Genomic DNA, 27500 nt, shown 5'->3' with positions numbered 1-27500 from the left:
ACTGAGCTACTAAAAATGTATTGTAGTAGCAATATAAAATAGAATACATATATGTTATATTTTATATTGCTACTACGGTAAATTTTTACTCTATACCGGCATAATCCTTTCCATCCTTTGTAACTGGGCTACTAAAAATGTATTGTAGTAGCAATATAACATATAATACATATATGTTATATTGCTACTACGGTAAATTTTTAGTCTACTTTATACCGGCATAATCCTTTCCATCCTTTGTAACTGAGCTACTAAAAATGTACCATAATAGCAATATAAAATATAATACATATATGTTATATTTTATATTGTTACTAAGGTCGATTTTTTAGTCTATTTTAAACCAGCATTATCCTTCCCAACCTTACTCTTTCCATCCTTTGTAACTGAGCTAGCGTGTGGAACAATTTCCCTTGTGGATCAATAAAGTTTGTCAAAGTCTAAGAGCATTATTGACCTTGTTAAGTTGATATTTGACAACTCAGTCGGACATTAATTTGTGAATAGAATGAAGAAGAACCTTAGCACCAATAACAGTTTATTTGAACAACCATCGCAGTGAAAAAGGCGCCTTGTTGCCATCATTGCCAAGAAATCTGCGTTCAAAGGATTCCGGCTTATTAGTGATTCCCAGAGCCCAAAAAAAGTCTGCGGGCTATAGAGCGATTTCCATTTGGGCTCCAGTACTCTGGAATGCCCTCCCGGTAACAGTTTGAGATGCAACCTCAGTAGAAGCATTTAAGTCTCATCTTAAAACTCATTTGTATACACTAGCCTTTAAATAGACCCCCTTTTTAGACCAGTTGATCTGCTATTTCTTTTCTTTTACTCCTATGTCCCCCCCTCCCTTATAGAGGGGGTCCGGTCCGGTGGCCATGGATGAAGAACTGGCTGTCCAGAGTCGAGACCCAGGATGGACCACTCGTCCAGAGTCGGGACCCAGGATGGACCACTCGTCCAGAGTCGGGACCCAGGATGGACTACTCGTCCAGAGTCGGGACCCAGGATGGACTACTCGTCCAGAGTCAGGACCCAGGATGGACTACTCGTCCAGAGTCGGGACCTAGGACGGACTACTCGTCCAGAGTCGGGACCCAGGATGGACCACTCGTCCTGAGTCGGGACCCAGGATGGACCACTCGTCCAGAGTCGGGATCCAGTATGGACCACTTGTCCAGAGTCGGGACCCAGGATGTACCACTTGCCTGTGTATCGGTTGGGGACATCTATGCGCTGCTGATCTGCCTCCGCTTGGGATGGTTTCCTGCTGGCTCCACTTTGGACGGGACTCTCGCTACTGTGTTGGATCCACTTTGGACTGGATTCTCACGGTTATGTTAGATCTACTATGGATTGGACTTTCACAGTATCATGTTAGATCTGCTCGACAACCATTGCTTTTGGTCCCCTGGGTGGGGGGTTGCCCACATATGCGGTCCTCTCCAAGGTTTCTCATAGTCATCAATGTCGACGTCCCACTGGGGTGAGTTTTTGGTCATCTGTGTTGCTGAATCTTTTGCAATTTCTTCAATAAATAATGGAGACGTCAAAGAAGAATGCTGTTGGTGGAAAGCGGCGGATTGCAGCTACCTTTAGCTACCAAAACACAGCCGGTGTTTCTTTGTTTGTTGTGAAGCTTTAACAGAGCGGTCAAGCGAACATGTTTCTCTACGTCAGGGGTCACCAACCTTTTTGAAAGCAAGAGCTACTTTTTGGGTACTGATTAATGCGAAAGGCTACCAGTTTGATACACACTAAAATAAATTGCAAGAAATAGCCAATTAGATTCATTTACCTTTAATAAATAAATCTATATATATAAAAAAATGGGTATTTCTATCTGTCATTCCGTCGTGCATTTTTTTTCCTTTTACGGAAGGTTTTTTGTAGAGGATAAATGATGAAAAAAAAACACTTAATTGAACAGGAAAAAATTTCAAATTAAATTTTGAAACATAGTTTATCTTCAATTTGGACTCTTTAAAATTTTAAATTCAACCGAAAAAAAGAAGAGAAAAACTAGCTAATTTGAATCTTTAAAAAAAATATATTTATGGAACATCTTTAGGAATTTTTCTTGATTAAAATTAATTATAAAATTTTTATGACTTGTTTTAAAATGTGTTAAAATCCAATCTACACTTTGTTAGAATATATAACAAATTGGACCAAGCTGTATTTCTAACAAAGACAAATCATTATTTCTTCTAGATTTTCCAGAACAAAATTTTTAAAAGAAATTCAAGACTTTGAAATAAGATTTAAATTTGATTCTACAGATTTTCTAGATTTGCGAGAATAATTTTTTTGAATGTTAATCATAATAAGATTGAAGAAATATTTCACAAATATTCTTCGTCAAAAAAACAGACGCTAAAATGAAGAATTAAATTAAAATGTATTTATTATTCTTTACAATAAAAAAAATACTTGAACATTGATTTAAATTGTCAGGAAAGAAGAGGAAGGAATTTAAAAAGGTAAAAAAGTATATGGGTTTAAAAACTCTTAAAATTATTTTTAGGTTGTATTTTCTCTCTAAAATTGTCTTTCTGAAAGTTATAAGAAGCAAAGTAAAAAAAAAAAAAAAAGAATTTATTTCAATCAATCAATGTTTATTTATATAGCCCCAAATCACAAATGTCTCAAAGGACTGCACAAATCATTACGACTACAACATCCTCGGAAGAACCCACAAAAGGGCAAGGAAAACTCACACCCAGTGAATTATTTAAACAAGTGAAGACCAAGTCTTTCAAATATTTTATTGGATTTTCAAATTCTATTTGAGTTTTGTCTCTCTTAGAATTAAAAATGTCCAGCAAAGCGAGACCAGCTTGCTAGTAAATAAATACAATTTAAAAAATTGAGGCAGCTCACTGGTAAGTGCTGCTATTTGAGCTATTTTTAGAACAGGCCAGCGGGCGACTCATCGGGTCCTTGCGGTCACCGTGTTGGTGACCCCCGCTCTACGTCAACCACCAAGTATTTGGATGGGAAAATTGTGATATTAAGTCAATTCTACCGGAAACTTCAGTGGATTACGCGACTTCCTCCTGCAGCTGTCAAAAAGGCAGCTGTGATCTTGGCTCCTTTGAGAGACACTGGCGTTCACCGCAGCCATCCGACTTTCAGGCATGACTTTATAATCTCACTAAACAGCTATTAACACAATGAGCAGATAAGAGATCTTCCAGATTTATCCTAGTAAATGTGTCTAATTACATTTTTCTAGTCCTTCACTCTCACTTTCCTCATCCACGAATCTTTCATCCTCGCTCAAATTAATGAGGAAAATCGTGGCTTCCTCGGTCCGAATCGCTCTCGCTGCTGGTGGCCATGATTGTAAACAATGTTCAGGTGTGAGGAGCTCCACAACCCGTGACGTCACGCGCACATCGTCTGCTACTTCCGGTACAGGCAAGGCTTTTTTAAATAGTGAACAAAAGTTGCAAACTTTATCGTCGATGTTCTCTACTAAATCCTTTCGGCAAAAATGTGGCAATATGGCGAAATGATGAAGTATGGACCTGCTATCCCCGTTTAAATAAGAACATCTCATTTCAGTAGGCCTTTAAACCCTCATGTTAGATCCGCTTGACAACCATTGCTTTTGGTCCCCTGGGGGGAGGGGGGGTTTCCCACATATGCGGTCCTCTCCAAGGTTTCTCATAGTCATCATTGTCGGCGTCCCACTGGGGTGAGTTTTTCCTCGCCCTTATGTGGGCTCTACCGAGGATGTCGTTGTTTGAGACACTTTTGATTTAGGGCTATTTAAAAAAACATTTCCAGTAAGGGTTGGACTCCGCCAAGGCTGTCCTTTGTCACCGATTCTGTTCAGAACTTTTATGGACAGAACTTCTAGGCGCAGTCAAGGCGTTGAGGGGTTCCGGTTTGGTGACTGCAGGATTAGGTCTCTGCTTTTTGCAGATGATGTGGTCCTGGCCGGGATCTTCAGCTCTCACTGGATCGGTTCGCAACCGAGTGTGAAGCGACCGGAAAGAGAATCAGCAAGTCCGAGTCTATGGTTCTCGCCCGGAAAAGGGTGGAGTGCCATCTCCGGGTTGGGGAGGAGACCCTGCCCCAAGTGGAGGAGTTCAAGTACCTAGGAGTCTTGTTCACGAGTGGGGGAAGAGTGGATGGTGAGATCGACAGACGGATCGGTGCGGACGTTGTATCGATCCATTGTGGTGAAGAAGGAGCTGAGCCGGAAGGCAAAGCTCTCAATTTACCGGTCGATCTACGTTCCCATCCTCACCTATGGTCTTAAGCTTTGGGTCATGACCGAAAGGATAAGATCACGTGTACAAGCGGCCCAAATAGGAATGCCCTCCTGGTAAAAGTTCGAGATGCCACCTCAGTAGAAGCATTTAAGTCTCACCTTAAAACTCATTTGTATACTCTAGCCTTTAAATAGACTCCCGTTTTAGACCAGTTGATCTGCCGTTTCTTTTCTTTTTCTCCTATGTCCCACTCTCCCTTGTGGAGGGGGTCCGGTCCGATCCGGTGGCCATGTACTGCTCGCCTGTGTATCGGCCGGGGACATCTCTGCGCTGCTGATCCGCCTCCGCTTGAGATGGTTTCCTGTGGACGGGACTCTCGCTGCTGTCTTGGATCCGCTTCGAACTGGACTCTCGCGACTGTGTTGGATCCATTATGGATTGAACTTTCACAGTATCATGTTAGACCCGCTCGACATCCATTGCTTTCCTCCTCTCCAAGGTTCTCATAGTCATCATTGTCACCGACGTCCCACTGGGTGTGAGTTTTCCTTGCCCTTATGTGGGCCTACCGAGGATGTCGTAGTGGTTTGTGCAGCCCTTTGAGACAATAGTGATTTAGGGCTATATAAGTAAACATTGATTGATTGATTGAAATGAGTTTCCAGGTCTCTCTCTTACAGATAGACAGACAACATTCACACTCACATTCACTCTGTGTTGGCCCTGCGATGAGGTGGCGACTTGTCAAGGGTGTACCCTGCCTTCCGCCCGATTGTAGCTGAGATAGGCGCCAGCGCCCCCCGCGACCCCGAAAGGGAATAAGCGGTAGAAAAATGGATGGACGGATGGGTCTCTCTCTTAGAGATAGGGTGAGAAGCTAGGTCATCCGGGAGGAGCACAAAGTAAAGCCGCTGCGTCTCCACATGGAGAGGAGCCAGATGAGGTGGTTCGGGCATCTGGCCACCCGAACGCCTCCCTAGGGAGGTGTTTAGGGCACGTCCGACCGGTAGGAGGCCACGGGGAAGACCCAGGACACGTTGGGAAGACTATGTCCGCCTCGGGATCCCCCGGGAAGAGCTAGACAAAGTGGCTGGGGAGAGAAAAGCATGGGCTTCCCTGCTTAGGCTGCTGCCCCCGCGACCTGACCTCGTATAAGCGGAAGAAGATGGATGGATGGATGGATAAATAAACATTGATTGTTCGCAACTTCCAAAAAAAAGGCCGCCATTAAAGTTTAGAGGGTGAAATGTGCCGACATGACCCAATAGTTTGAAAACAAAAGAGTGACGTCTTGCTGGTTGATATCGACGAGCTAATCCGGCTAGGCGGCTAAGCTAAGTGTGCTAGCCGAGGAGCTAACGCTGCTAGCCAAGGAGCTAACGCTGCTAGCCGAGGAGCTAAGTGTGCTAACCGAGTGATGATGACAGAGGGCGGGCGGCGAGGAACAAAACACCGCACTGGACCACCGTTATGTCGCCCTAAATAGTCTCCACCACCCCGACAGGTACAGTGGACGTGTGGAGCCGCCGGACGAGCTCAGCGTGCAGCGGCGAAGAAGTGTCCGCCGTACCAGCGAGGAGGTCCGGACCCCCGCACCCCGGCAAGGCGCGCTGCGACCCGGCAACAGGGGGGGAAGGCTGACTCCCGCGCCGCCAGCCTTCCACTCTTCCGCCGCCGCCAACGCACATTATCCGCGGCGCTGTTTTTTTTGTTGTTGTTGTTGTTTTGCCGCAGCAAAGTGGCGAATGAATGCGGGGTTTTTTTTACCTGTTTTCTGATGAATTGTGATGAATTGCGTCCTCTCCGCAGCGCGCGTCCCCTCCTGCCTCCAAAATGGCGCCAATGCGTGAACGCGGACAGCGGCGCAGCGCCCCCCGCAGGCGCTCCACGGCAGCGCCGCTCATTGTGGCGCGTTCAAGGACACCGCGTTCATTGCGTACACCGGGAAAGTCTGAGTTAGTGCAATCATTACACACGTGCCTATGTGCAGATCTATTCTGACCCAGACTAAGACCGGATATGATGTTTAAGTAACTTTGTACATTTACGAGTTTGCGAGCGCCCCTTTGCTATTAAAAATACATTTTCCAATAACCCCTGAACGCAACGGTGGTTGTCAACGAGCGTTCGTTTGTTTGTGTGCCGCATTTTTATAGCACGTCAACTAGGACACTTTTTTCAGTGAACATTCTTTTATTCAAGTACCCCCTAATCCAGCGTTTCCCAAAGTGTGGGGCGGGCCCCCCTGGTGGGGAATAGAGACATGACAGGTGGGGCGCCAGCAACAGGAGGAAATTTCAATTTACATTTTTTTCTTTAATTATCCATCCATCCATCCATCCATTTTTCTACCGCTTATTCCCTTTTGGGGTCGCGGGGGGCGCTGGCGCCTATCTCATATTATTATTATTTTTTATTTTTTTACTACGCTTTCATTTTCGGCATAGCTCGGTTGGTAGAGTGGCCGTGCCAGCAACTTGAGGGTTGCAGGTTCGATTCCCGCTTGTGCCATCCTAGTTACTGCCGTTGTGTCCTTGGGCAAGACACTTTACCCACCTGCTCCCAGTGCCACCCACACTGGTTTAAATGTAACTTAGATATTGGGTGTCACTATGTAAATCGCTTTGAATCACTTGAGAAAAGCGCTATATAAATATAATTCACTTCACTTCTATACACACTGTAAAATTAAAAGCTGTCCCATTGTCAAACGACACAGTTGCGAGACGTATATGCGGCATTGCAAGTGATCTTGAGGAATAACTCGTAGACAAATTAAAAGGAAATTGTTTTGTTTTACAAGTGGACCAAGCTACTGACAGCAATAAAGACTGCCTGTTCATCGCATACGCCCGCTTTGTGAATGGCGAGTCACTGTGCGAGGATTTGCAAATGCGTAGCTCCTCCCTTTTTTTTTTTTGCAAAGATTGCAAAGTGGTACTTTTATTTGATTTATTATTGAACTTTATGCCAGTTATAACACTTGTTTTTATTTATTATTGAACTTGATGCAAGTTATAACACTTTTATTTGATTTATTATTGAACTTTATGCCAGTTATAACACTTGTTTTTATTTATTATTGAACTTCCATCCATCCATCTTCTTCCGCTTATCCGAGGTCGGGTCGCGGGGTCAACAACCTAAGCAGGGAAACCCATACTTCCCTTTCCCCAGCCACTTCGTCACGCTCTTCCCGGGGGATCCCGAGGCGTTCCCAGGCCAGCCAAGAGACATAGTCTTCCCAACGTGTCCTGGGTCTTCCCCGTGGCCTCCTACCGGTTGGACGTGCCCTAAACACCTCCCTAGGGAGGCGTTCGGGTGGCATCCTGACCAGATGCCCGAACCACCTCATCTGGCTCCTCTTGATGTGGAGGAGCAGCGGCTTTACTTTGAGTTCCTCCCGGATGGCAGAGCTTCTCACCCTATCTCTAAGGGAGAGACCTGGAAACTCATTTCGGCCGCTTGTACCCGTGATCTTATCCTTTCGGTCATGACCCAAAGCTCATGACCATAGGTGAGGATGGGAACGTAGATCGACCGGTAAATTGAGAGCTTTGCCTTCCGGCTCAGCTCCTTCTTCACCACAACGGATCGGTACAACGTCCGCATTACTGAAGACGCCGCACCGATCCGCCTGTCGATCTCACCATCCACTCTTCCCCCACTCGTGAACAAGACTCCTAGGTACTTGAACTCCTCCACTTGGGGCAGGGCCCCCTCCCCAACCCGGAGATGGCATTCCACCCTTTTCCGGGTGAGAACCATGGACGACTTCCGGACGGCTTCGAAGCGATTCTGGACCACCGTCCGCCGCCTCAGGAAGGGGAAGCGGTGCACTATCAACACCGTGTATGGTGCGGATGGTGTTCTGCTGACCTCAACTGCGGATGTTGTGGATAGGTGGAAGGAATACTTCGAAGACCTCCTCAATCCCAGTCTTTATATGAGGAAGCAGTGCCTGGGGAATCTGTGGTGGACTATTATTGAACTTGATGCAAGTTATAACACTTTTATTTTATTTATTATTGAACTTGATTTTATTGTATGTTATTGAGTTTAAATGTATACAACTTGATGTTACTTGATGTTCAATAAATTTGAAAATGTTAAGCTTCTGTTGGGGCGATGGGGGCAGGTGGGGCTTGAAAACTCCCCCTTGTCCAAAGTGGGGAATGACAAAAAAAAAGGTTGAGGACTACTGCCCTAATCAGAGCAAAGCATTTTTGGTTGAAAAAAAGAGATAAAGAAATAAAATACAGCACTATGTCATCAGTTTATTATTTATTACATTGTATAACAGTGCAAAATATTGCTCATTTGTAGTGTTTTTTCTTGAACTATTTGGAAAAAAAGATAAAAAATAACTAAAAACTTGTTGAAAATAAACAAGTGATTCAATTATGAATAAATATTTCTACACATAGAAGTAATCATCAACTTAAAGTGCCCTCTTTGGGGATTGTAATAGAGTTTCATCAACTTCATTCTAAACATTTCTTCACAAAAATAAATAAATCTTTAACATCAATATTTATGGAACATGTCCACAAAAAAAAAATCTAGCTGTCAACACTGAATATTGCATTGTTGCATTTCTTTTCACATTCATATTTTGTTGAAGTATTATTCAATAAATATATTTATAAAGGATTTTTGAATTTTTGCTATTTTTAGAATATTTTAAATCAATTTTACATACCACTTGGCATACCTTCAAGTACCCCCAGGGGTACACGTACCCCCATTTGAGAACCACCGAACTAAGGCAGTGGTCCCCAAACACCGGGCTCGATTGGTAGAAATTTTTTAATAATTTTTTTGTATTAAATCAACATAAAAAACACAAGATACAAAAAAACTCCCTTTTTCATGACAAATAAAAAAATTAAAAATAAATACTTCTGCGATTCAGAATCGATTCTCTCTTTTTTTTAATAAAATTGATTTATTTTATTTCATTTTATTTCTTTATCACTCCAACAATACACAGCAATACCATAACAATGCAATGAAATTCCAAAACCGAACCTGAGCCAGCAACACTCAGAACTGCAATAAACAGAGCAATTGAGAGGAGACACAAACACCACACAGAACAAACCAAAAATGAATATTATCAACAACAGTATCAATATTAGTTATAATTTCAGCATAGTAGTGATTAAAAAAATCCCTCATTGACATTATCATTAGACATTTATTTAAAAAAAAATCACAAAGATAAAATAAGTCGTATTTTTGGTTTGTTTAATAGTTAAAACACATTTACATTATTGCAATCAGTTGATAAAACATTGTCCTTTCCAATTATATTTGCTGAAATCCTATGTATTGAATGAATACAGAATCCTTTTGAATAAAAAAAAATATCATTTTAGAATCGAGTTGAATTAAAAAAATCGATATATAATCGACCCTAAGAATCGATATTGAATGGAATCGTGGGACAGCCAAAGATTGGCAGCCCTAATACTTAAGTAACTTTGTACATTTACGAGTTTGCAAGCGGCCCCGTTGCTATCAAAGCTACATTTTCCAACAACCCCTGAACGCAACGGCGGTTGTCAACCAGCGCTGTTTGCCGCCGTGACTTTTTTGAAAGCAGGTCAACTACGTCACTTTCACAGTCCTTCAGTGCAAAAGACGCACATTGGCTCGGGCATCATAAATATTTGACTTGACAATCAGTGCAAATATGAAGGCTGACGTCATCGACGTTCTTTGTCTTTAAATACAGACCATAGGGGGCGCTCCAACACACATCTTCTTAAACCTCCGCACTGCAGGCAAAACATCCTTTTTGTTATTATTTAAATATTATTGACCCTAAAATATAGCATTATTTTAAATTTTTCTATACATGGTTTGTTTTATGTAATTTTACAATAGAAGAGAAAACAGCTAAACATACCTACTTTTCAATATTTAAATATAATTGACACTAAAATATAGCATTATTTATTTTTCTCTACATTTATTATACATATACACACATACATATATTTACAACAGCAGAACATACATCCAAAAAGGCATTTCTTCAATTATTTTTTAAATATAATTGACAGTAATAGTGTTATTTTGTTTATAAATATACATATTTTATCATATTCGTTTACAGTAGCAGAGAAGGTATCATACATACATCCTATTAATTACTGTTTAAATATTATTGACACTATAATGAAACATTAAATATATATATATATTAAAAACAAAATCAATAAAATAATGATTTTTTTATATTTTTAAATAATAATGAGTAAATTAATAGGCTTTATGTTTAGTTGTTTTCTCTGCCATTGCTAAATAAAAATTTAAAAAAAGATATTTGAACAGAATTATGCTTTTTATAATGTCAATATTATTTAAATAATAATTAATAGGATGTATGTTTGAATGTGTTATCTGCTATTGTAATATATATATATTTTATATTTAATATTATATATATTATTAATATTTATTTATATATATTAATATTATATACATATATAATATTAATGAATAATACAATATCAGCTAGGACGTCCAAAAATAGATCCTATTAATTAGTATTTAAATAAAATTGACATTATAAAAGCATTATTCTGTTTTTGAATTTTTATTTAGCAATGGAAGGGAAAACAACAAAATATACACCCTAATAATTTATAAATTATTATTTAAATAATGTTGACACTACAAACATTTCATTTAGCTTTTTAATCTTGTGTATATGTATATATATAATTATATATATATACACTTATATGTATATATATATATATATATATATATATACATACTACATATATACATACATACATATATATACATATATATGTATATATACGTTTTATTTAGGTATGATGTAATTTATTTTTTAATTACATTTTTGTATATATATTTTTTAATCATATATATACACAGATATAAACATACATCCTATTAAATATTATTTAAATAATATTGACACTTTAATAAAGCTTTATTTGTTCCAATCTCTTTGATTTCATATGTATTTTTTACAATTGCAGAGAAGACATTTAATCATACATCTTTTAATAATTTTTTAAATATTACTGCCATTTTATTAAAGCATTGTGTAATGTATTTATTTTTGTATATATATATATATATATATATATATATTTATATATATATATTATATCAATATGTACATTGTTATGTAGTAGCAGAGAAGATATCCAAACATACATCCGATTAATCATTATTTACATATTACTGACATTTTATTAAAGCATTGTGTAATTTACTTATTTGTAATATTTTTAAACATCCATCCATCCATCCATTTCCTACCGCTCATTCCCTTTTTGGGGTCGGGGGGGGCGCTGGCGCCTATACATTTATATGTACATTTTTTATGTAGTAGCAGAGAAGATATCGAAACATATATCCTATTGAAACTTTATTGTATTATTTTTTCTCATCTTTTTTTTTATTTTATTTTTTATTTTTTTTATAATAGCAGAGAAACCATTTACTCATACGTCCTTTTATTTATTATTTAAATATTACCAACATTTTATTAAAGCATTATGTAATTAATTTAGTTTAATATTTCTCTCTCTCTCTCTCTCTCTCTCTCTATATATATATATATATATATATATATATATATTCCATTCCATTCCATTTTCTACCGCTTATTCCCTTTCGGGGTCGCGGGGGGCGCTGGCGCCTATCTCAGCTACAATATATATATATATATATATATATATTTTATTTTTATTTTTTTATGCAGTAGTAGATAATATACCTCCAAAAATATGTCCTATAAAATATTATTTATATTATTTCAATGTTATTGACACTATAATAAAGCATTATTGTATTTTTCTTTTATTTTATATATTTTTTATTTAATTTTAATTATTATTTAAATATTGTTGACACTATAATAAAGCATTATTGTATTTTTATTTTATTTTATATGTATTTTACATTTAATTTTAATTATTAAAGTATTGTTGACACTATAATAAAGCATTATTGTATTTTTATTTTATTTTATAAGTATTTTAAATTTAATTTGAATTATTATTTAAATATTGTTGACACTATAATAAAGCATTATTGTATTTTTATTTTATTTTATAAGTATTTTAAATTTAATTTGAACTATTATTTAAATATTGTTGACACTATAATAGAGCATTATTGTATTTTTATTTGATTTTATATGTATTTTAAATTAAATTTTAATCAATATTTAAATATTGTTGACACTATAATAAAGCATTATAGTATTTTTTTATTTTACATTTTAAATATTATTTAAATATTGTTGACACTATAGTAAAGCATTATAGTATTTTTTTATTAATTTTATATATATATTTAATTTAATTTGAATAATTATTTAAATATTGTTGACACTATAATAAAGCATTATAGTATTTTTTGATATTTATATATTTAATTACATTTTAAATATTATTTAAAAATTGTTGACACTATAGTAAAGCATTATAGTATTTTTTCTTTATTATATATATATATATATATATATATATATATATATATTTATATATATATATATATATATATATATTTAATTTAATTTGAATTATTATTTAAATATTGTTGACACTATAATAAAGCATTATAGTATTTGTTTTATATATTTTTTATATATATATATATTTAATTATATTGTAAATATTATTTAAATATTGTTGACACTATAATAAAGCATTATAGTATTTATATATATATATGTATATATATATATATATTTAATTACATTTTAAATATAATTTAAAAATTGTTGACACCATAGTAAAGCATTATAGTATTTTTATTTTATATGTATTTTAAATGAAATATTAATCAATATTTAAATATTGTTGACACTATAATAAAGCATTATAGTATTTTTTATTTTACATTTTAAATATTATTTAAATATTGTTGACACTATAGTAAAGCATTATAGTATTTTTTATTAATTTTATATATATATGTATATATATATATATTTAATTTAATTTGAATAATTATTTAAATATTGTTGACACTATAATAAAGCATTATAGTATCTTTTATATATATGTATTCAATTACATTTTAAATATTATTTAAATATTGTTGACACTATAGTAAAGTATTATAGTATTTCTTATTTATTTTATATATATATATATAATTTGAATTATTATTTAAATATTGTTGACACTATAATAAAGCATTATAGTATTTTTTATTTTATATATATATATATATTTAATTACATTTTAAATATATTTTAAATATTGTTGACACTATAGTAAAGCATTATTGTATTTTTATTTTATATATATATATATATATATTAATTGTAATGATTATTTCAATATTGTGGACCCTACAACAAAGCATTATTACGTTGGCCAATGTCTGCAAGCGAGACAGTCGAGTGATGCCAGAGGTCACGCGAGGTCACCTGCGTGGCTGCTGCCAGTCAACTAATCACAAGAACCTCCAATCAGGGCCGCTTTAAACCCGGCCGGCAGGAAGTGGCTCAGGTTCCTCGGCAGCAGGATGAAGGGCTTCCTGTCCACCTTCCCCACCTGCGGCGTGTGCGGCAGCCCGCTCTGCCCCCCTCCCCTGCCGCCCGTCCCCCCGGCCAAGCGGGAGGGCCGCTTCGTGACCCCGCACGTGCTGACCTACCTGGAGCTCTGCAAGGCCCGGGCGGCGCCCCAAACCAGGGAGCGCGGCGTGCAGGTCAACGGCAAAGTGGACCGGATGGTGCAGTGCTCGCTGGGGCCCATGACCCTGCGGGGGGAGGGGGCGTGGTGGACGCCGCCGCCAGCGCGGGTGAGCGGCCTACGCTTCATCAGGCCTGTGTCCGCCTACTCCCCGCTGTTGGAGCGCAGGTTCCCCGCTAAGAGCAGCGAGGAGGGGGCGGGGCATGAGGACCGGGGTGAGGACCGGGGTGAGGACCAGGGTGAGGACCAGGGTGAGGACCAGGAGGAAGGCAGTAAAGAGGCCCACAAGGCGGCTGTCCAACCCTGCAGGGGCTCCAATTTCCAGGTAAATTCCAACTTACTCCACCTTCCAGGTAACTTGCAACTTACTCCACCCTCCAGGTAAATTCCAACTTACTCCACCCTCCAGGTAACTTCCAGGTGTCCGTTTTCTTCGGACCGATGACAGTTTAGCCTCTTTTAAAAGTTCGGACGGCCAGAAACTCTCTAAGCCAGGAGTGTCCAAACTTTTTCCACTGAGGGCCACACACAGAAAAATCAAAGCATTTCTTATGTTAAAAAGTAATACAATATATGTAGAAAAAATATATATAAAATTTGTCATTATTCAGTATTATTATTTTTATAATTATTCAATGTTTAAATCTCTAGACCAGGGGTCACCAACCTTTTTGAAAGCAAAAGCTACTACTTCTTGGGTACTGATTAATGCCAAGGGCTACCAGTTTGATACACGCTTAAATAAATTGCCAGAAATAGACAATTTGCTCAATTTACCTTTAATAAATAAATCTATATATATATTAAAAAAAAAGGTATTTTGTCTGTCATTCTGTTGTACTTTTTTTTTTTTCCATTCACGGAAGGTTTTTTGTCGAGAATAAATGATGGAAAAAAACACTTAAAAAGAGGAGAAAACAGGAAAAAAAAAAAGAAAATTAAATTTTGAAACATAGTTTATCTTCAATTTCAACTCTTTAAAATTCAAAATTCAACCGAAAAAAAGAAGAAGAGAAAAACAATCTAATTCGAATCTTTTTGAAAAAACCAAAAAATAAAAATTATGGAACATTATTAGTAATTTTTCCTGATTAAGATTAATTTTAGAATTTTGACGACATGTTTTAAATAGGTTAAAATCCAATCCGGCCCTGCGATGAGGTGGCGACTTGTCCAGGGTGTACTCCGCCTTCCGCCCGATTGTAGCTGAGATAGGCGCCAGCGCCCCCCGCCACCCCAAAAGGGAATAAGCGGTAGAAAATGGATGGATATATTTCTAACAAAGACATCCATCTTCTTCCGCTTATCCGAGGTCAGGTCGCGGGGGCAGCAGCCTAAGCAGGGAAGCCCATGCTTTTCTCTCCCCAGCCACTTCGTCTAGCTCTTCCCGGGGGAACCCGAGGCGTTCCCAGGCCAGCCGGGAGACATAGTCTTCCCAACGTGTCCTGGGTCTTCCCCGTGGCCTCCTATTTCTTGTAGATTTTCCAGAATAAAAATTTTAAAAGAAATTCTAAAGACTTTGAAATAAGATTTAAATTTGATTCTACAGATTTTCTAGATTTGCTAGGATATTTTTGGGGAATTTTAATCATAAGTTTGAAGAAATATTTCACAAATATTCTTTGTCGAAAAAACAGAAGCTAAAATGAAGAATTAAATTAAAATGTATTTTAAAAAAAATAACTTTACTTGAACATTGATTTAAATTGTCAGGAAAGAAGAGGAAGGAATTTAAAAGGTAAAAAGGTATATGTGTTTAAAAATCCTAAAATAATTTTTAAGGTTGTATTTTTTCTCTAAAATTGTCTTTTCTGAAAGTTATAAGAAGCAAAAAAATAAATGAATTTATTTAAACAAGTGAAGACCAAGTCTTTAAAATATTTTCTTAGATTTTCAAATTCTTTTTGAGTTTTGTCTCTCTTAGAATTAAAAATGTCCAGCAAAGCGAGAGCAGCTTGCTAGTAAATAAATACAATTTAAAAAATAGAGGCAGCTCACTGGTAAGTGCTGCTATTTGAGCTATTTTTAGAACAGGCCAGCGGGCGACTCATCTGGTCCTTACGGGCGACCTGGTGACCCCTGGTGACCCCAGGTGACCCCTGCTTTATCCTCTTTCAGATGTTTGGTCAGCCAGGAACTCTTGAAGCAAAAATGTATACCCAGCCCCTTCCTGCTCTGCCACTGTTAAGAACTCACTGGCAAATGCCCGCTTTGCTCTATGAGGTCTTTTAACACGCGTTTAAAATGACTCGTCGTATGCCAGTTAGCGATTAGCACTCTAGTTGCCAGCTGGCGGGTTTGTGGACGAGTCGCCAGGTAGCGATTGGCGCTTGAGTTGCCAGCTAGCGATTAGCAGATTACTTGTCAGCTATCGATTAGCGCTTTGGTTGCCTGTTGACAATTGGCGCTGTAGTTGGGGATTTTGCAGAATAGTTGCCAGCTAGCGAATAGCACTGTAGTTGCCAGCTAATGATTAACAATCTAGTTGTCAGCTTGCAATTAGCGGACTATTTGCCAGCTAGCAATTAGCTAATTACTTGTCAGCTACTGATTAGCAGTCTAGTTGTTGGGGATTTTGCCGAATAGTTTTCAGCTAGCGATTAGCTGACTATTTGCCAGTTAGCAACTAGTCTTGTAGTTGTTTGTGATCAGCAGACTAGTTGCCAGCTAGCAATTAGCTAACTATTTGCCAGTTAGCAACTAGTCTTGTAGTTGTTTGTGATCAGCAGACTAGTTGCCAGCTAGCAATTAGCGGATTACTTTCCAGCTAGCGATTAGCGGCGCTACAGCTAATTGAATGTTAGTATTGAAAGGATAAAAAGTGACTTTAATAAGCAGCTGAATAGTTGAATTTGACTTATTTTACTTAGTTTTTTGTCTGGTTTTGTATTTGTTTTGTTTCATCCTGTTTGGTTTTTACTTCATGAAGTTTTGCACTTGTTTTTTTGTGTGTTTTAGTTTCTTTTCATTGTTTGGTGTGTATGCTTGGGAATGATCCATGAAGTCAGACTACGTTTTATTTTGAAGGGGCCAGGAAGTAGAAGATATTCTTCATCCTGTTCCTTCTCGAGACTTCAATTGTTTAGTCATCAAAACTGCACATCCATCAAGGAGATAACTAAAATAAAACAAGGGATGATTGTGTTTGTAGTTCCTGCAGCAGAGGTATGGTTTCTTCCACTGCAAGAGCTGCAACATCCGCTGGGAGAGTGCTTACGTCTGGTGCATCTCAGGAACCAATAAGGTGAGTCACGTGGACTACATTTATATAGCGCTTTTCTCTAGTGACTCAAAGCGCTTGACATAGTGAAAGTCATTATCTCAGTGAATTTTAAACCAAGGTGGGACACATTCAACATTCATGACGTTGATTTTGATTCATTGTTTAAAAAAAAATCCCAGTAAAATTCTCTAAAAAGTGTTAAAAATAATTATTCTTTTTTTTTTACTTTAAACACTAAAATCTCTAGCTCGATTTCAGGATTTTTAATTGGTTCAAAATTCATAACATTGATTTTGATTCATTAACAACAATGACAGTTTAAAAAAAATCCCACTAAAATAAGTGTTCAAAAGAAGTCATATATTGATTTGTTTTTGTTGGTTTTTTAAATTTTAACACTAAAATCTCTAGTTTCAGTGTTTGCGTCGATTATAAGTTTTTAATGTGTTTTTTATGCTGTTTTGTCAGAAAACAGTTTTTTTTAATGGTCAACACACACAATATGCAATATTTTCCACAAAAAAGTATTGTTTATTTTGTTCCTTTTTTTTCTATATTTTACATATATATATATATATATAATTTTTATTTTATTTTTAATGGCAAATGCACAAAATATGTAATATTTTCCCTAAAAATATATTCTAAAGTAGAATGTGTTTTATGCTGTTTTGTCAGAAAACTGTTTTTTTTAATGGTAAACACACACAATATGCAATATTTGCCACAAAAAAGTAATTTATTTTGTTCCTTTTTTTCTATATATATATATATAATATTTAATTTTTTTTAATGGCAAATGCACAAAATATGTAATATTTTCCCTAAAAACATATTTTAAAGTAGAATGTGTTTTATGCTGTTTTGTCAGAAAACTGTTTTTTTTAATGGTAAACACACACAATATGCAATATTTGCCACAAAAAAGTAATTTATTTTGTTCCTTTTTTTCTATATATATATATATATATATATATATATATATAATATTTAATTTTTTTTAATGGCAAATGCACAAAATATGTAATATTTTCCCTAAAAACATATTTTAAAGTAGAATGTGTTTTATGCTGTTTTGTCAGAAAACTGTTTTTTTTTTAATGGTAAACACACACAATATGCAATATTTTCCACAAAAAAGTAGTTTATTTTGTTCCTTTTTTTCTATATTTTATATATATATATATATATATATATATATTTTTTAAATGGCAAATGCACAAAATATTTAATATTTTCCCTAAAAATATACTTTAAAGTAGAATGTGTTTTATGCTGTTTTGTCAGAAAACTGTTTTTTTTAATGGTAAACACACACAATATGCAATATTTTCCACAAAAAAGTATTGTTTATTTTGTTCCTTTTTTTTCTATATTTTACATATATATATATATATATATATATAATTTTTATTTTATTTTTAATGGCAAATGCACAAAATATGTAATATTTTCCCTAAAAATATATTCTAAAGTAGAATGTGTTTTATGCTGTTTTGTCAGAAAACTGTTTTTTTTAATGGTAAACACACACAATATGCAATATTTTCCACAAAAAAGTATTGTTTATTTTGTTCCTTTTTTTTCTATATTTTACATATATATATATATATATATATATAATTTTTATTTTATTTTTAATGGCAAATGCACAAAATATGTAATATTTTCCCTAAAAATATATTCTAAAGTAGAATGTGTTTTATGCTGTTTTGTCAGAAAACTGTTTTTTTTAATGGTAAACACACACAATATGCAATATTTGCCACAAAAAAGTAGTTTATTTTGTTCCTTTTTTTCTATATATATATATATATATATATATATATAATATTTAATTTTTTTTAATGGCAAATGCACAAAATATGTAATATTTTCCCTAAAAACATATTTTAAAGTAGAATGTGTTTTATGCTGTTTTGTCAGAAAACTGTTTTTTTTTTAATGGTAAACACACACAATATGCAATATTTGCCACAAAAAAGTATTGTTTATTTTGTTCCTTTTTTTTCCCTATATACATATATATAATTTTATTTTTTTTTAATGCCAAATGCACAAAATATGTAATATGTTCCTTAAAAATATATTTTAAAATAGAATGTTTGGTATTTGGAGGATCAAATAATTCATAACATTCATTTAAATGTATTTTTATTTTCTGAGCAACTTTCATTTTCGAAGAAAAGCTTTGAGTTGTAAATAAAAAATAAGTTTTCAATAAGTTCCAGCTGCAGTTCAGACATGTGATGCATGTCAGCAACCAATAAGAGAGCACTTCCTGCTTTGAAAGCCCCTCCTCCCAGCAGGACTTACCTGTGTGCAGGTGTACTACAAGCAGCTGTGCCGGAAGTGTCAGGGAGGCTTCCGCCCCTACAGAGTGGAGTCCATCATCTGCAAGGTACCACACACACACTTCCTCTTTGTCAAGCTCCTCCCCTCCCCTGACTCCTCCCCCTCAGGGCTGCGGCCTGACATGCTGCAGCTGTGAGAAGAAGCAGCGACACATCAACATGAAGAGACCTCACCGCCAGGACCTCTGCTGCCGCTGCAGGGGCATGAGGCTCTCCTGTCACATCACCTCCACCTTCAACTACCTCCACCTTCAACTACCTGCCACATGACCTCCACCTTCAACTACCTCCTCTAAACCTGTGACATGACCTCCACCTTCAACTACCTCCTCTGACCTACACCTTAAACTACCTCCTCTGAACCTGCGACATGACCTCCACCTTCAACTACCTCCTCTGACCTACACCTTCAATTACCTCCTCTGAACCTGCGACATGACCTCCACCTTCAACTACCTCCTCTAAACCTGTGACATGACCTCCACCTTCAACTACCTCCTCTAAACCTGCGACATGACCTCCACCATCAACTACCTCCTCCGACCTCCACCTTCAACTACCTCCTCTAAACCTGCGACATGACCTCCACCATCAACTACCTCCTCTGACCTCCATCTTCAACTACCTCCTCTAAACCTGTGACATGACCTCCACCATCAACTACCTCCTCCGACCTCCACCTTAAACTACCTCCTCTAAACCTGTGACATGACCTCCACCTTCAACTACCTCCTCGGACCTACACCTTAAACTACCTCCTCTGAACCTGCGACATGACCTCCGCCTTCAACTACCTCCTCTGACCTACACCTTCATGACCTCCACCTTCAACTACCTCCTCTGACCTACACCTTCATGACCTCCACCTTCAACTACCTCCTCTGACCTACACCTTCAATTACCTCCTCTGAACCTGCGACATGACCTCCACCTTCAACTACCTCCTCTAAACCTGTGACATGACCTCCACCTTCAACTACCTCCTCGGACCTACACCTTAAACTACCTCCTCTGAACCTGCGACATGACCTCCACCTTCAACTACCTCCTCTAAACCTGTGACATGACCTCCACCTTCAACTACCTCCTCGGACCTACACCTTAAACTACCTCCTCTGAACCTGCGACATGACCTCCGCCTTCAACTACCTCCTCTGACCTACACCTTCATGACCTCCACCTTCAACTACCTCCTCTGACCTACACCTTCAATTACCTCCTCTGAACCTGCGACATGACCTCCGCCTTCAACTACCTCCTCTGACCTACACCTTCATGACCTCCACCTTCAACTACCTCCTCTGACCTACACCTTCAATTACCTCCTCTGAACCTGCGACATGACCTCCACCTTCAACTACCTCCTCTGACCTCCACCTTCAACTACCTCCTCTAAACCTGAGACATGACCTCCACCTTCAAGTTCCTGCTCCGAAGTTGAGGACGCGCCACTGTTGAACTTTGTCTAAATAAACCTCACTGCATCTCACAGGTGGAGGGTGTTTGCTGTGGTCACTTCATTAGGTACACACCTGCAGACATACTGTAGACATGGGGTCATCAAGGCGGGCACCAGGTCGCCCGTAAGGACCAGATGAGTCGCCCGCTGGCCTGTTCTAAAAATAGCTCAAATAGCAGCACTTACCAGTGAGCTGCCTCTATTTTTTAAATTGTATTTATTTACTAGCAAGCTGGTCTCGCTTTGCTGGACATTTTTAATTCTAAGAGAGACAAAACTCAAATAGAATTTGAAAATCCAAGAAAATATTTTAAAGACTTGGTCTTCACTTGTTTAAATAAATCAATTATTTTTTTTTACTTTGCTTCTTATAACTTTCAGAAAGACAATTTTAGAGAAAAAATACAACCTTAAAAATGATTTTAGGATATTTAAACAATATACTTTTTTACATTTTAAATTCCTTCCTCTTCTTTCCTGACAATTTAAATCAATGTTCAAGTATTTTTTTATTGTAAAGAATAATAAATACATTTTAATTTAATTTTTAATTTTAGCTTCTGTTTTTTCGACAAAGAATATTTGTGAAATATTTCTTCAAACTTATGATTAAAATTCCAAAAAAATATTCTGTCAAAACTAGAAAATCTTTAGAATCAAATTTAAATCTTATTTCAAAGTCTTTTGAATTTCTTTTAAAATTTTTGTTTGAGAAAATCTAGAAGAAATAATGATTTGTCTTTGTTAGAAATATAGCTTGGTCCAATTTGTTATATATTCTAACAAAGTGCAGATTGGAGTTTAACACATTTTAAACATGTCATCAAAATTCTAAAATTAATCTTAATCAGGAAAAATTAATAATGTTCCATAAATTCTTTTTTTTTTCAAAAAGATTCAAATTAGCTAGTTTTTCTCTCCTTTTTTTCGGTTGAATTTTAAAGTCGAAACAGAAGAAAAACTGGTTAAAAATTTAATTTAAATTTTTTTCCTGTTTCCGTTCAATTAAGTGTTTTTTTTTCATCATTTATTCTCTACAAAAAAACCTTCCGTAGAAGGAAAAAAATGTACGACGGAATGACAGACAGAAATACCCTTTTTTTATATCTGTTTCTATATATATTTATTGTGAGAAATCATTAAGATGATCAGTGTTTCCACAAAGATAAATATCATTAATTAGTAATAACAGAGTTAAAGGTAAATTGAGCAAATTGGCTATTTCTGGCAATTTATTTAAGTGTGTATCAAACTGGTAGCCCTTGGCATTAATCAGTACCCAAGAAGTAGCTCTTGCTTTCAAAAAGGTTGGAGACCCCTGATTAAGACAGTTTAAAACCCCCACACCACCATTTCCTCCTCAAACACTTCATGATGGGACTGTGAACCTACCATCAGATGGCGTGGTTACACACCTGGGCCCTCTTGTGACAGTTGTGGGGTTTTCCTTCTAAATATGTACCCAGTAAACATGGAGATGTACGGAAGTGTTTCATATTTGACATAAAATACAAATCCCGTTTCCATATGAGTTGGGAAATAGTGTTAGATGTAAATATAAACAGAATACAATGATTTGCAAATCCTTTCCAACCCATATTCAGTTGAATATGCTACAAAGACAACATATTTGATGTTCAAACTCATAAACATTTTTTTTTTTAGCAAATAATCATTAACTTTAGAATTTGTTTCCAACAACACGTGACAAAGAAGTTGGGAAAGGTGGCAATAAATACTGATAAAGTTGAGGGACGCTCATCAAACACTTATTCGGAGCATCCCACAGGTGTGCAGGCTGATTGGCAACAGGTGGGTGCCATGATTGGGTTTAAAAACAGCTTCACAAGAAATGATGGGGCGAGGTACACCCCTTTGTCCACAACTGCGTGAGCAAATAGTCAAACAGTTTAAGAACAACCTTTCTCAAAGTGACATTGCAAGAAATTTAGGGATTTCAACATCTACGCTCCATAATATCATCAAAAGGTTCAGAGAATCTGGAGAAACCAACATTTCCGATCCCTCAGAGGGCACTGTATCAAAAATCGACATCAATCTCTAAAGGATATCACCACATGGGCTCAGGAACACTTCAGAAAACCACTGTCATTAAATACAGTTGGTCGCTACATCTGTAAGTGCAAGTTAAAGCTCTACTATGCAAAGCCAAAGCCATTTATCAACAACATCCAGAAACAGCGCCAGCTTCTCTGGGCCCGAAATCATCTAAGATGGACTGATGCAAAGTGGAAAAGTGTTCTGTAGTCTGACGAGTCCACATTTCAAATTATATTTGGAAATATTCCACATTGCGTCATCCGGACCAAAGGGGAAGCGAACCATCCAGACTGTTATCGACGCAAAGTGTAAAAGCCAGCATGGTATGGGGGTGCATTAGTGCCCAAGGCATGGGTAACTTACACATCTGTGAAGGCACCATTAATGCTGAAAGGTACATACAGGTTTTGGAACAACATATGCTGCCATCTAAGCGTCGTCTTTTTCATGGACGCCCCTGCTTATTTCAGCAAGACAATGCCAAGCCACGTGTTACAACAGCGTGGCTTTGTGAATAAAGAGTGCAGGTACTTTCCTGGCCCGCCTGCAGTCCAGACCTGTCTCCCATGGAAAATGTGTGGCGCATTATGAAGCGTAAAATATGACAGCGGAGACCCCGGACTGTTGAAGGACTGAAGCTCTACATAAAACAAGAATGGGAAAGAATTCCTCTTTCAAAGCTTCAACAATTAGTTTCCTCAGTTCCCAAACGTTTATTGAGTGTTGTTAAAAGAAAAGGTGATGTAACACAGTGGTGAACATGCCCTTTCCCAACTACTTTGGCACCTGTTGCAGCCATGAAATTCTAAGTTAATTATTTGCAGTTTGAACATCAAATATGTTGTCTTTGTAGCATATTCAACTGAATATGGGTTGGAAAGGATTTGCAAATCATTGTATTCTGTTTATATTTACATCTAACACCATTTCCCAACATCAGATTATTACCAGTATCAGACAAGATGGGCGGTATCGACACACACACACACACACACACACACACACACACACACACACACACACACACACGCACACACGCACACACTCACACAGGTAGGATTTTGGACACCACATCAGATTATTACCAGTAACACACACACACACACACACACACACACACACACACACACACACACACACACACACACACACACACACACACACACACACACACACACACACACACACACACACACACACACACACACACACACACACACACACACACACACACACACACACACACACACACACACACACACACACACACACAGGTAGGACTTTGGACACCACATTGGATTATTACCAGTATCGGACAAAATGGGCGGTATCGGGACACACACACACACTTGCTTACTTGCTTATGGTTGTCCATCGAGTCCGATGACGACATCCACTTCTATCGGTGAGTTCGTTGGTGGCTGAATAGCCCTATCCTGGATGCACAGATCCTACTGCAGGTAGGGCATGTAAATGTGGTGGTGGAAACGGCAACTGTAGGTGTATTCCTCCTGAGTCTTTTCTCCTGTCTCCTGGCTGTCCTATCCTCTTCCAACAGCCGGTTGCCATCCTGGCACAACTGACGCCAGGTGTTACGATCAGCAGCCACACCCTCCAGGGCCTCAGGTCTGATTTTACACTTCCTTAGTGCAGTCTTCAGCTGGTCTTTATATCGTTTTTTCTGCCCTCCAGCAGAGCGACGACCATGGTGTAGCTGGCCGTATAGCACTTTGCGAGGCAGGCGATCTGAGGGCATCCTTACTACGTGGCCCAGCCATCGTAGTTGGTGCAGGGTGATCATGGCCTCAATACTCCTGCAGTTGGTTTTTGAGAGTATTTCAGAATGAGGCACACGATCACACCATGTAATCCCCAGGATCCGCTGTAGGCAACGTATGTGGAACTGCTCTAGGGCCTTGATGTGGCGGGTGTAGGTTACCCAGGCTTCACAGCTGTAGAGGAGGGTAGTGAGGCAGATGGCTTGATAGACAGAGACCTTTGTGTGGAGATGGAGGTTCTTGTTTTGGAAGACCCGACGCCTGAGTCTCCCAAAAGCTGTCGCTGCCTGCTTAATCCTGTTCTGGACCTCACTATCAACAGTGTTGTCACTAGAAAGAATGCTCCCCAGGTATTTGAAGGATGGAACGACTGCTATTTGTTCTCCAGAAACAGTGAAGACAGGAGATGTAGATGGCCGGTTGGAGCTCCATTGGCAGACTACTTCCGTCTTGCTGGTATTGACGGTCAGTCCCATCCTGCCGTACGCTCTCACCGCAGCAGCAAGAACAGACTGGAGGTCTTGTGGACTGTGAGATACAAGAACACAGTCATCTGCGTACTGCAACTCAACAATTCTCTCCCTTTGCAGTTTGGTGGTAGCCTGAAGCCTCCTGATATTAAAGAGGTTGCCATCTCGACGAAAGTCCACTGTCACACCGCTCCTGTCCTCAATCTCCTTGTGGAGAAGCTTGGTAACACATAGCAAGAAGATGTTGAAAAGCACTGGTGCTAGTACACACCCCTGCCTTACTCCTGTATGTACAGGGAAGGGGGCAGACTCTTGACCTCCTATGGTCACTCGAGCAGTCATTCCATCATGAAACTGACGGAGGATGTTAACAAACTTAATGGGACAGCCACACCTGAGGAGGACTTCCCACAAAAGTTCCCTCTGAACCGTGTCGAAGGCTTTGGAGAGGTCGACAAAGGCCATGAAAAGGTCCTGGTGTTGTTCCCTACATTTTTCCTGCAGCTGTCTAGCTGTGAAAATCATGTCCACTGTGCTCCTACTCTTTCTAAACCCGCACTGTGATTCAGGCAGAATCGACTCAGTGATGTTGCTAATCAGCCTCTGGAGCATCACTTTTGCCAGAACTTTACCGGCAACAGCAAGGAGTGAAATGCCCCTACTGTTGCCACAGACAGCCTTGTCACCCTTGTTCTTGTAGATAGTGACTACATTGGCGTCTCTCCATTGTTGTGGGACATTCTCTTCAGCCCAGACTTGTGTGATGTACCGGTGCAATATTCTTGTGCAGAAGTATCCTCCTTGCTTCAGCAGTTCAGCCGGGATGTTGTCATTACCAGGGGATTTGTTGTTTTTGAGGGAGCGGGTAGCTGATCGGACCTCCAGGAAGGTTGGGGGCTCGTCCAGATTGTGCATGACAGGAAATGTAGGCAGTTCATCCAGAACAGTGGGGTCTGCATCAGATTCCTGGTTCAACAGGGTGCTAAAGTGTTCCGCCCATCTCAGCAAGATGCTAGATTGGTCTTTTAAGGTACACAGGCCGTCTGCTGTTTTCAGGGGAGTGATGCAGCGGTTTGTTGGGCCGTAGGTCTTCTTGACAGCATTGTAGAAGTTGTGCATGTCATTTTTATCGGCAAAGGTTTGGATCTCATGTGCCTTTTTTCTCCACCACTCATTCTGCATCCTTCTAACAGCCCTTTGCACCTCTCCTCGAGCTCTCCGCCATTTCTGCCTGGCGCTACTGGATGAAGGGTTCTCTAGGGTTGCCCTGTGTGCCCTGTGCATATCCTTCAACAGGACATGGATGGTGTCCGAGTTTTCATCAAACCAGTCTTGGTGGTACTTGCTCTTGAAGCCGATTGTTTGGGCTGCTGCCTCATAGATAGCCGAGCTGATAGAGTTCCAGTTCTGGTCAATAGAGTTCTCAGAAGAGTTCAAGGAAGACTCCACCTCCCCAAGTTTTTCAGCCAGGGAGCGGCGAAAGTCATTTCTTAGGTCAGGGTTTTCCAGGCGGGCGCAGTCTAGCTTCTTCCTTTTGGGTCTTTGCCGTCTCAAGGGGGGGCGCACTTGCATGTGGACATTGGCCATAATCAGATGATGATCTGTCCAGCACTCTGCACCTCTCATGGCACGGGTGGTGAGGACATCTTTGATGTCACTACGCCTCACTATGATATAGTCTATGAGGTGCCAATGTTTAGAACGAGGGTGCATCCATGAAGTCTTATATTTAGCCTTCTGCTGGAAGATGGTGTTGGTTATGGTTAGATTATGCTCTGAGCAGAGAGTAAGCAATCTCATCCCATTTGAGTTAACCTGACCAACTCCATGTTTGCCAAGTACTCCACTCCATATCCTGCTGTTCTGTCCCACTCGGGCATTAAAATCCCCAAGCAAGAAAATCTTGTCATTCTTGGGGATCCGGCAGAGAGCCTCATCAAGTGACTGGTAGAAGGAATCCTTGACCCTGCTCTCAGATGGTAGGGTTGGTGCATAGGCACTGAGAACACACACACACACACACACACGTAGGACTTTGGACACCACACTGGATTATTACCAGTATCGGACAAGATGGGCGGTATCGACACACACACACACACACACACACACACACACACACACACACACACACACACACACACACACACTCACACACACACACACACAGGTAGGATTTTGGACACCACATCAGATTATTACCAGTAACACACTCACTCACACACACACACGCA

General features: G+C 38.5%; 2 protein-coding genes across 7 annotated transcripts in view; one reads left to right on the top strand and one right to left on the bottom strand.

Annotated features, from left to right (window-relative positions):
• Nucleotides 1–6109, bottom strand: part of pds5b (PDS5 cohesin associated factor B) — a 69946-nt gene extending 63837 nt beyond the window's left edge. For all 3 annotated transcript variants that reach the window (XR_009806374.1, XM_061896786.1, XM_061896788.1), the window contains exon 1: nucleotides 5991–6109. The gene's annotated coding sequence lies outside the window, so the exon portion shown is untranslated. The remainder of the gene's footprint in view (nucleotides 1–5990) is intronic.
• Nucleotides 6110–13720: 7611 nt separating this feature from the next.
• On the top strand, nucleotides 13721–20307 carry zar1l (zygote arrest 1-like). 4 transcript variants are annotated; one of them, XM_061896783.1, is made up of 5 exons: nucleotides 13721–14246; nucleotides 17073–17165; nucleotides 19454–19545; nucleotides 19630–19741; nucleotides 19927–20307. In XM_061896783.1, exons 1-5 carry the CDS (start codon nucleotides 13755–13757, stop codon nucleotides 19969–19971), a joined length of 834 nt encoding a protein of 277 aa, XP_061752767.1. In that variant the 5' UTR covers nucleotides 13721–13754; the 3' UTR covers nucleotides 19972–20307. The 4 variants fall into 4 exon arrangements, 3 of the variants coding, with proteins under 3 accessions (XP_061752767.1, XP_061752768.1, XP_061752766.1); XR_009806373.1 differs by having other exon boundaries at nucleotides 13722–14246; nucleotides 19471–19545; nucleotides 19607–19850; nucleotides 19904–20307; XM_061896782.1 differs by having other exon boundaries at nucleotides 13722–14246; nucleotides 19471–19545; nucleotides 19607–19741.
• The last annotated feature ends 7193 nt before the right edge of the window (nucleotides 20308–27500 follow it).

The sequence above is a fragment of the Nerophis ophidion genome, linkage group LG04 (genome assembly GCF_033978795.1).
Source record: "Nerophis ophidion isolate RoL-2023_Sa linkage group LG04, RoL_Noph_v1.0, whole genome shotgun sequence".
Lineage (NCBI taxonomy): Eukaryota > Metazoa > Chordata > Actinopteri > Syngnathiformes > Syngnathidae > Nerophis > Nerophis ophidion.
The sequence above is the reverse complement of the archived record's forward strand: the minus strand, read 5'-3'. Positions and strand labels throughout refer to the sequence as shown.